The 11,173-nt window shown below is 52.8% G+C and overlaps 1 protein-coding gene across 1 annotated transcript; it reads right to left on the bottom strand.

Annotated features, from left to right (window-relative positions):
* Window positions 1-907: 907 nt before the first annotated feature.
* Window positions 908-2,195, bottom strand: LOC311423032 (feather keratin Cos2-3-like). The gene is made up of 2 exons (XM_084496630.1): window positions 1,952-2,195; window positions 908-1,579 (listed from the first exon to the last, which is right to left on the bottom strand). The coding sequence occupies exons 1-2, from the start codon at window positions 2,048-2,050 to the stop codon at window positions 1,253-1,255; spliced, it is 426 nt and encodes a 141-aa protein (XP_084352756.1). The 5' UTR covers window positions 2,051-2,195; the 3' UTR covers window positions 908-1,252.
* Between the last annotated feature and the right edge of the window lie 8,978 nt (window positions 2,196-11,173).

Below are 11,173 nucleotides of genomic sequence, written 5' to 3' on the forward strand. Positions count from 1 at the left end.
AGAAATCTCAAGGTAGCCCCTGGACTGGCTCTTGCCAATGTTTGCCAGAGGAGGTGAGGAAGGTCAGTCATTCTGAAAGCAATGGCCTGAAGCTTCGTCGTTCTGATCATTCTGATGAATTCTGATGAATCATTCTGATCATTTTGAGGTCATTCTGATATCATCTCCTGAAATCTTAGAGCCATGGTAAAGGAGAACAGCTCCCGTTCTCACTGCTGTGTCTCAGTGGGGCCTAGGATTTCTGCAACCTCAGAGGGTCTTTTCTGGAGCAAGTGGATTTGTGGCACCTATGGGGTCTCTGAGTTCCCAGAGCTGAAGAAAACTGATCCATGCTTGGGGAAAATAAACCAAGACCAAGCAGCCCAGACGTGGTGCCTGTGAACAGGTGGTAGAGGAGAGGGAAAAATGGAGTAGAGGCAGAGGGACATTTTCAAGACAATTAACCATTCCCAGTTTCTGCAATCCCTGGGGATCCTTTGGGATCATCTTTGTCTGAGCCTCTGTCCCCAGAACAGCTCCAACAAAAGCAAGAGCAACAGTATTCCCCAAGATCTGGGACCTCTAAGATCAAGGGACTGTGTCTAGGTGGAGATATCACAAGTCAAGGGCTGGTGTCCATTGGCTGTGGAGGAACTAGAGATGTCTTCCTCAGCTTCAAGAGACAGTGCCTGAAAGATGAATTGCTGCAGTACGTCCCACCCTCCAATGCCCAAAAGAGAGAGGTAGTGCCCCCAGATAAATCCCACCAGAAAAATAGCTTTCTCCCCTGTCCATTTCTGCAGATGGAAAGATCAGACTAAAACATACTCAGGGTTGCTGCAAATGTTTATTGAGTCTCAGGAGGAAATGAGGTGACTCCAAGATGAAGTCCCCACAACACAGCGCAGGATGAACAGACAAAAATCTGTTCAACTTTTCCTTTGGCACAGTTGCCCCACCTACCTGGCCCATGTATGGGGACAGGCTAGCAGGTCTCTCCAGGCTAGTTTCTGGGGGCCTCACAGAGAGCTTGAAGGGGAGCAGAGGGCAACAAAGAAAAGAGAGAAACAGTGAGTAGGAAACAAAAAAGGTAAACATTAGCCATGTTGTCAGAGAAGCCAGGCTGGCCCCTTCCTGTCTGACATTACAAGACAAGCCAGAGATGGTCAGGTCCTCTTAAAACAACAGCACAAAGTTTGCTCTTCCATCCATTTTTGTCCAGCAGTATGTTCTGAGTTCCTGGGGTCCTGGTCTGGGGCACTCTCTGGCATCTTTAGCAGGGGCGGCACCTGCTGCCACAGTAGCGGCTGGTTATGCAGGAGAGGTCACAGCACCCAGAGTTGATGGGGACTCCGTCACAGCTGAGGATGCTGCCAACGGCAGCAGAGGTGGAGGATCCCACAGCCGTGTTCTGCGGGAAGGAGCTGAGGATGGGGCCGGGCAGGGTCACCACCACAGGAGAGGGCTGGATGACGATGGTGGAGTTCTGGCACTGCCTGACGCAGGGCTCGTTGCAGCTGCTGGCCAGCGGGGTCGGGCCGCACGGCTGGCATGGCCGACACTGGTCGTAGCAGGACATGTCTGGGGGCAGGAGGTTCACCTGGGAGAGAGGGCAAGGAGAAAGCTCAACATGGGCATGCGTGATGAGCAGCCTGTCACCACACCAAGAGGGAACTGCACAGGCAGGGCTTTGAGTTGGAGTCTGTGCAGGGATATGCCAATGCTTCTTGGCCTCATCCTGCCAGGGCCCAAAAAGAGCCACCAAAACTTATCTGTTACAGCCTAGACCCTAGCACTGGAGCCATCATAGTAAAGGTCCAGTCTTCATGACAAACCTTCTAACTGCTTCCCTCTACCACTACCAGCAGCCCCAAGATTTGGCATGCAACACAGATGATAGCAGCTGAGAGGTCCATAAATTTGAGACCTGCCTTTGGACTATGAGGGGGACAAGAAGGGGCTTCACACTCACCTGGTTCCCAACAAGAAGAAGGCCAGAGAAGTGGATGAGAGAGCACAGAGCTGGGCTGGCTTTTATAGTGGGCCTTAGCTGCTCCATGTCCAGAGGCATCCCTTGAAGCAGGGACTATTTTCTGACAAGCTGCTCTTGAATGCAAAACATCCCACCTAATGATATGTGCTGTGTATTTCCTTTCTGTGATGCTATTCTTAATTTCCTGCTTTATGCGCTTCCCCAGAGAAGGCAACTTTTGTGTGATGGGTAGGGAGGCCCAAGTATTTCCAGGCAACGCATTTCAGTGTGGGCAGAAGACTCAGCTCACGTGCTGGAAAAGTCCAGTAAAGGCAAATGATGTCAGTCTGAGTGACTCCCTAGGGACTGTCAGAGGCCCTTTTGGCTACAGGTGACCCAGCTCCTGCCTGTGACCCTACCCCTGCTGACACTGCCCTCAGGGAAAACCTGCTGGCCTGTTTTGCCTCCTCCTGCTCTGACCCAGGGATGTCTGTATGAGGGGGGCTTGCTTGTTCAGGGCCTTTCTGGATCTCAGAAGAAAGGCCCAACAGGAAATCGTGTGTTTTATTTAGAAAGAACAAGAATAGAAATGTAGAAAGCAACTAAATCTTTCCTGTGCAGGTGACCTTACTTTTTTGCAGCATCAGAGAGAGCAAGGTGGATTTTAACAAGACACAGAGTGCAGGTCCTGTCGGTAGAGACTTCTTTCTTCTCTCCCATACTTTCCATTTTTTTATTTAAAAAAAAAAAAAAAAAAAAAACAGATAAGTAAATCATAGAACTTCTACTTGTAAGATGAAAGCTTATGTCTCTCTTGACATCAACCAGTGCTCACCATGGTGTACTCTAGCACATTCCTTACTGCTGCTACTCAGACTAACAAATGGGTTTCTTAGCGCTTATTAGCAAAGCCCAAGAAAGCTGCCATTGTCTTGCCAAGAACTCTGTCTCCAGTGCCTTCTCCAAGGCTCCCAGTCCATCTCCCTTCTCTGTGCAGTCTCTCTGGGTACCTTTTCAAACCATGTACTTCGTCTAAATGCTGTTCAGAAACTGCCGGGCTTGTTTTCTGATGGGGTCTCAGCTGAGTGCACACTGTGTCATGTTCACACACACGTTCCTCTCTTGTGTGCAGTTGCCTGAACTGGGGCTGCCTGGGATGAAGTTAACGTTCCCCAGAGCAGCCCGTAGAGTGCTGTGCTCTACACTTGGAGCTAGAACAGCACTGCCATTGCATCAATATTTGAGCTACTGTGGAGCAGTGCTGGCACAGCATCAAGACTCTCTCCAAGCTCCAGATAGCACAGGTAGGCATCCAGATGGGCCTTGAATATCTCCAGAGAAGGAGACTCCACAACCTCCCTGGGCAGCCAGTGCTCTGTCACCCTCACTGTGAAGAAGTTCTTTCTCATGTTGGTGTGACACTCTCTCTGTTTTATCTTGTGGCCATTACCCCTTGTCCTGTCCCCACAAACCACTGAAAAGAGGTTGGCCAAGTCCCTCTGTCTCCCACACCTCAGGCATTTATACACATTGATGAGATCCCCTCTCAGTCTTCTTTTCTCTAGGCTGAACAAACCCAGGTATCTCAGCCTTTCCACATAGGGAAGATGCTCCAGACCCTGTATCATCTTTGTGGCCCTCCTCTGGACCCTTTCCAGGAGATCCTTGTCTTTTTTGTACTGGGGAGCCCAGAACTGGACATAGTACTCCAGGTGAGGCCTGACCAGGGCAGAGTAGAGGGGAGGATCACCTCCCTTGACCTGCTTCCCATGCTCCTTTTTATGCATGCCAAGACCCCATTGGCCTTCTTGGCCACAGGGGCACACTGCTGGCTCATAGTCAACCTGCTGTCCACTAGAACCCCCAGGTCCTTCTCCTCACAGCTCCTCTCCAGCAGATCATCCCCCAGACTGTACTGATACATACATTTTTTCCTTCCCAGTTGCAGGTCTCTACACTTGCTCTTTTTAAACTTCATTTGGTTTCTTCCTGCCCAGTTCTCCAGCCTGCCCATGTCTCACTGAATGGCAGCACAGCCTTCCAGTGTGTTGGCCACTCCTCCCAGCTTTGTATCATTGGCATACTTGCTGAGGGTGGACACTATTCTCTCATCAAGGTCGTTGATGTCATGCAGCTGGCCCCTGCTGAGAGCTTCTGGACTGCTGTGCTCCTTGGCTACAATACCACCAGCAGTTTTCTAGAGGACTTCCTGTCTTCCTTGAGCTCCTGCAGGGTGCTCTGTGGTCTCCCTCTGAATGTAGACCTATGAGGAGACACAAGATACTGTCCACTCACTCTCACTTAGCTGTGGTTGTGTTGTGCCTGGGACCATACTCCCTCCTCTATACCCACCCCATTGCCAAGGTCTCCCTCAACAAAGTGGTGTCCATTTTCTCCAGGGCTGTGATACACCTGCTCCATACACCAACCTACAGCCTAAGGTCCCAGAGGCTGAAGGAAGCCATGGGAAAACTGAGAAACAGAGGTTTGTTTGTTTTGTATGCTGTGATTTATCTCTGCTTTCAGTACCACGGTGTTCCTCCATGCTCATCCACAATGGAGGACTGGGGGCAGCTGTCTCACTGCTTCTACAGCCCTGATTTCATTTCATACCTTCCAGCTTGCTTTTCTTCCTTCCTTCCTTCCTTCCTTCCTTCCTTCCTTCCTTCCTTCCTTCCTTCCTTCCTTCCTTCCTTCCTTCCTTCCTTCCTTCCTTCCTTTCTTTCTTTCTCTTTCTTTCTTTCTTTCTTTCTTTCTTTCTTTCTTTCTTTCTTTCTTTCTTTCTTTCTTTCTTTCTTTCTTTCTTTCTTTCTTTCTTTCTTTCTTTCTCTCTTTCTTTCTTTCTTTCTTTCTTTCTTTCTTTCTTTCTTTCTTTCTTTCTTTCTTTCTTTCTTTCTTTCTTTCTTTCTTTCTTTCTTTCTTTCTTTCTTTTTTATCCTCCTTCTTTCCTTCCCTAGAAGCAGCCCATCAGCATTTGGGAGGGGGATAGAGAGAAAGAACAGCAGGAAGCACAAAAGAACATACAGGGTCACAATCCTGACTGAGAGACGATGAGGGAGGCAGTGAGGAGACCAAATGTGGGCAGTTGCACCACTTGTGGTGGGTACATGAGGCTGTGACTGAGTTTATGCCAGTGAGGTTATCAGATTGGGGACCTTGTCAATTGGGATGCTAAGAAAAGACAAACCTCACCATTTACACCAGTTACTGGCCTATCACAAAGCCACAGGCACCACTGCCAGGAAGATCAACTTGGGCCTTGCAACTGTTACAGCTGTGGGCCAGTACACAGGCTGGAATGGGTGCAGGACAGACCTATACAAACCTATGAGGGGATGTGCAGGGCAAGGGGAACTGCGAGGAGCACACGAGGGCAGACAGAGCAGGGTGCAAAAGGGGCCACTCCATGTACTTGTGCAGCTGGACCTGTACCTGAACACCACCATCTGTCCTGTCCTCTTCTGGAATCTTTCCTTACCTCTGTGTAATCTCACTTTGTCCTATGCACACGTGCTACAAGAAGAAAGTGCCAGATCCTGGTGGAGCAGCAGGAGTAGGTTCGGTGCCAGCTGCTGGAGTAAGGCTCTGCATGAGGACACCACTTGCCTGTGCTATCAGTGGCTGGAGCCAGGGGGTCCCCATGAAGCTCCTGGAGCAGGGAAACGGGGTCTCAGCCTCCAGGCAAATGTGTCAAGAGTGGTTTGGGCCCCCAAAAGCAGCTACTGTGAATATTGGTCTGGGTGTATATTCCTCAAATGGGGTGTGCATGTCCCTGTCTGTGTGTCTCACGGATATGTGCTCAGCTTCCATAACAGTGGAGCCTGTAATGGGGAAAGTGGCAGCCACAGCCCTCGGCCTGGACAGAGACTCTCTACCCGCGACGCAAGCTGGTGGGGCCCCAGGGTTCAGGTTGCTGGTTTCAGCACCGTGCACCAGCACACGAGCTGACCCGTTCCGACTTCTGGCTTTGCGCTGCTGCTGGAACTGCAGCCACAGATCGGTGACAGTCGCTTAGCAGTGCCACGTTGCCCTGATCAGGCCGGCCCCCTACCCTCTGCGTGCCCCTCCTGCTGGGGACGCTGCAGACGGGCAGCTGCTTTTTCACCACCCTCTCTTCGTCTCCTCTGCCCTCTCCATCTTCTCCTCACCCTATACTCCGCTACATCTCTGGACTTCTCCCACTCCTTCTCCTCTCCCCTCTCCTCTCCCGTGCCGAAGGAGCTGCCTCAGCCTTTCCCCGCACGCCTCCACGCCTCCGTGTCCCGGGCTGGGCTGCAGGACGGGCAGAGCCCCGCGGGCAGCAGCCGAAGCCCTGCCCGCCCACAGGCGCCCAGCACTCGCAGCCCGGGACAGCCCCCGAGCGGCCCCGGGGCGGAGCTGGCGGCGCCGGGCGGCGGCGGCGGGGAGGAGGCGCCGCGGGCGGAGCAGAGCCGGGGCTGGCGGCGGCAGCGCGGCGCGGGCGGCGGAGCGGCGGGATGCGGCAGGGCCGGGCCGCAGGGCTGGCGGCGCTGGCCGCGGTGCTCCTGGGTGCGCGGGGCTGCCGGCGCCGGGGACGGGACGGGACGGGACGGGACGGGACGGGGCTGCCCTCGCTTCTGGCCCGCCGGCTTCTTACGGACCTCGCTCCCCTCTGGCCTCCCTCTGCAGCCATCCCGCCTGCCTCCAGCGAGCTCAGTTGGCAGTTCCCTCCCACCTTGCTTTGCTCCCTGCCTCCCTCCTCTCCTTTCGGCACACCCCCACTCATTCCTGCCTGCTTCCCTTCTCCTCCTGGCTTGGACTCTCCTTTCAAACAGCCGTGCTCTGATTTGGTCCCCTAATAACCATTCCCAGTGAAATGGCTTTGTGTGCTTTCTATAGAGGAAATGCTCCCATCAGCTGTCAGCCGTTTTCTTCTCCCCTCTCGCCCAGCGTGACATTTTCGGTGCAGCAAAGCCATTTGCTGAGTTGTTTTTTTTTTTGTTCTTGGCAGTGGCTGCAGGCAGAGCCCAGGTGCAGCAGGAGCCGTGGGCAGAGACCAGGGAGAACACCGGCATCAACATCACCTGCTCACACCCCAACATCCAGACTGGTGAAGTCATCCACTGGTACCGTCATCTCCCGGGCCGAGGACCCGCATTCCTCGTGCTTAGTATGAAAAGCTCCAAAGCACTGACGGACCTGCCGGGGAGGCTCGAGGTGGCAGCAGACCGCCGGTCCAGCGCCCTGTGGCTCACCGAGCCCCGTCTTCGGGACGCGGCGGTGTATTACTGCGCCCTGAGAGCCACGGGGAGAGGAGCCGGGGCTGCGGCCGTGCAGGAACCATGGCAGGCGGGGCCGGGCGTGTGTGGCGGGGGCGAGGCAGGGGCACAGCCCCCAGGGGGCGCTGCCGCTCTGCCGGCGGGGGCCGTCTTGTGCTACACCCGCGGAGGTTCCCCCGCCAGTCCAGCCCTGTCCCGGACCGATCCTGCTGAGGCCCATTAGTTCTTCCGGGTAGGTCGCTGGGGGTCTGATTGGGTCGGACCCAGCTAGGTGTGAGGGGGCAGTATGGCACACCCAGCGTTGTTGGGTGACTGGAGGGGCATACCTGACTGCATGAGCTGTGTGTAGCACCAGAGAGACCTCCACACAGTTCTGCTCCCACTGCTTCTTTCAAGTCACTAACATATTGCAGAGAGAGAGGCCTGTAAATCAACAGGTGTGGAAATTTGGCACAGGGCTCACAGTTCCTCTTCAGGGTGCTCCCAGACATGCAGAGATTCCTTCCCTCTTCTTCTGCTTTCCCCTTCTCCCCTCTGTACTTCCCTTGCTGGAGAAAGTCCTCAAACCCAACAGCCAGCCTTGCTGACCCATATACTCCAGATACATGCTTGCAATGCTCTTTCCTTGATATACTTGAGTCTCCCACCTCCCCTGTTCCTTACTTGCTTTGCCTACACCTGCCTGCTCCAGCGTGTCTGGCCCCAAAGCCCTCTCGGGAAACCCAAACGCTTTGGCTCTCAGGGACTCCTGAAGGAAGAACCCCACAAGCCCTGCAGACTGATGCTGTCCATGCCAAGCCTTCCAGCCTGTGTCAGGTTCCTGCCAACAGATAACCAAATAGACCTCAAGGAGCCACTGACTGGAATCTTTTGCTTCTTTGCCTCACGATCCCTGAGGGCTTGTCTTCCATACCAGAAGCCACTTTTGCACAAGCTCTTCTTCAGTGAATACAAGCAACACGTTAACTCCACTTCCAACAAACTGCTCTTCTTCCTTCAGACCCAATCTCAGCTCCTCCATGTCCACTTTGATCAGCCACCTTTAGCTATGTAAAATCTTTTTTCTCCATGGATGCCCCACTACTTCCCTGGCCTTTCCCCCACTGCTACATTATCCCTGGACAGCTCAGGAGGGCATATGTGGAGGGGAGAAACATGTACAAACAAGGCTGGGATGCAGAAATCTTTAATGAGTGTAGAGAGGAAAGGAGGTCACTCTGAGCAGAGGCCCCTCAGTGCAGGGATCACCAGGGCCAACACAGAGGCAGTGTCCCTTGCCTATGGTGGAGTTCATACAGGGCATGTGTCTGCTGTTCCTGCAGTGGGAGGGCTATCTCTGAGAATCCCCACAGCCCAAGGGAGCAGGAGAACACAAAGAAAAGGGAGAGAAGGAGGTAGGTGGAGGGATGGAAGGAGAGACATGGGCCATGTTTTCAGAAAACTCAGGATAGCCCCTGATCTGGCTTCTGCCAATGTTTGCCAGAGGAGGTAAGGAAGGTCAGTCATTCAGAAAGCAAGGGCCTGAAGATTCCTCCTTTGTCCAGCACCAGCTTCATAGTTCCTTGGAGAAAAACCCCAGGGCCATGGGCAGTGGCTTTAGCAGGGCAGGCACCTTCTGCCACAGTAGCGGCTGGAAATGCCAGAGAGGTCACAGCAGCCGGAGGTGATGGGGACTCCATCACAGCTGAGGATGCTGCCAACGGCAGCGGAGGTGGAGGATCCCACAGCTGTGTTCTGCGGGAAGGAGCTGAGGATGGGGCCAGGCAGGGTCACCACCACAGGAGAGGGCTCAATGACAACGGTGGAGTTCTGGCACTGCCTTACGCAGGGCTCGTTGCAGCTGCTGGCCAGTGGGGTCGGGCCACAGGGCCGGCATGGCAGGCACTGGTCATAGCAGGACATGTTTTCGGGCTGGAGATGCACCTGGGAAAGATGGTAGAGAGGAAGCAGAGCACATGGGTAGGTGAGGAGCAGCCTGGTTATCCCACCATAAAGGAGCGTGGGCAACTGGTGAGGGTGGATGTGGAGGCTGTGCCAGGAGTCTCATGGTCTTGAGGCTCATGGTCTCATCGCTTTGTCCTGATAGGGCCTTTCAAAGAGCAGCCTGATACAATGCAACAGTCATGTAGCACATAATCCAAAAAGTGCCTCAGCACCATGTACCAGCCTCTCTCTACACAGAACATCTCTCTCCACTCCTCTCCCATGGGAAGGAACTCCAAGGCCCAGCATTGCACTGAAACACCACCAGATGAGATGTCTATTGATGCAAGATCCCTTCCATTTTACAAGAGGAGAGAGGGTTTCAGACTCACCTGGTTCCCAAGGAGAATGAGGCGAGAGAATTGGATAAGAAAGCGGGGCGCTGGGCTGCCTTTTATACGGTTACTTCACTGCTGCAGGCCCAGAGGCACCCTTGGCAGAGGTAACAATTTTCTGACAAGCTCATCTTGAATGCAAACCATCCCAATAAATGATATGGGCTGTGAGCTGGTGTCCTGCACTGCTGCCTTTTCATTTTCAGATTTAGGCCATGGACGTTCCCCAGTGACGGTTTCTTTAGAGTGCAGGGATGAAATGTCCAAAGATTTCTAGGGCAGGAATGCATCAGTGAGGGCAGAAGACTCACCGGAAGTGCTGGACGGGTCCCAGGCAGTCAGATGATGTCTGTCTTGGTCACTCTATTGGGGTTGTTTGAAGTTCCATTCTGAGGAAGATGCTCCCATGAGCTTCAGTTGGATGCCAAACTGTGTCTGTGAATGAGGACGTGCCATATCCTTCCCTTCCTTTCCTCCTCAACTCACTCTGATGGTCCCTTGTTGCCTCCCCAGGTGTGTGATTTGTTCTACTGGCTTTTGACCTCATCCACATTAGTAAAGATTTTCTTCCTAATATCTCATCTAAATTGTCTTGCTTTTAGTTTCAAACCATTATCCCCTGACATATTCCAGTCCTCTGATTATCTTCATGGCTCTCTTCTGGACCCATCCTAACAGGTCTATATCTTTCCTATGCTGAGGGCCCCAAGGCTGAGCACAATTCTCCAGGTCAGGTCTCACTGAAGCGGAGCAGAGGCCGTGAATCACTTCCCTCCACCTTTTGGACATGCTTCTGTCTAGGCAGCCAAGCATGGAAACAAAGCTTCTTTCCTTGGCTAAATATTCTCTTCAATTCAGCTCTCCTAACTTGCTCTTCAGACAATTTCTCTGTATTCTTTCCAGGTTGCATGAGGAGGCTCATAGTCTTCACCGCTTTGTCCTGACAAGGCCATTCAAAGAGCAGCCTGATGCAATGAGACAATCAGGTAGCGCATAATCCAAAAGGCTGCCTCAGCAGCATGTGCCAGCCTCTCTCTACACAGAACTTCTCTCTTCACCTCTCTCCCGTGGCAAGGAGCTACAAGTCCCAGCACAGCACTAAACCACCATCAGATGAGATGTCTATTATTGCAAGATCCCTTTTTCTTCAGAAGAGGAGGATATGGGGCTTCATTTCTGTCTTCCAATTCAATTCTGTCTTCCATTAAGCTCTCTTAACTTGATTCCTAACTTGCCCCATCAGACTATGTCTCTGTATTCTTTCCAGGTTACCTGTCTATGCTCCCACCCTCTATGGCCTTTTCTGTCATGTTTGAGTTCAGCCAATTGCTCCATGTTCATCCACGCAGGTATCTTGGCATTTTGCTTGACTCCCTCTATGTTGGGATGCATCACTCCAGAGCATGGAGGAGGTGATCCTTGAATATTAACCAGCCTCCTTGGGACCATCTCCCCTTCAGGGCTTTGTATCATGGTACTCTACCAAGCAGATAGGTGCCTGAGCAGCCCAAAGTCTGCTCTCCAGAAGTCCAGGGCAGCAAGTCTGTTGTGCTTCCTCCTTGCTGTGCTCAGGATCCTCAATTCCACCATTTCACAGTCACTGCAGCCCTGGCTACCCTTGAGTTTCACATTCCCACCAGCCCCAGTTGCTGTGAGAACAAAATCTA

This window comes from Aythya ferina, assembly GCF_964211825.1.
Source record: "Aythya ferina genome assembly, chromosome: 23".
Classification (NCBI taxonomy): domain Eukaryota; kingdom Metazoa; phylum Chordata; class Aves; order Anseriformes; family Anatidae; genus Aythya; species Aythya ferina.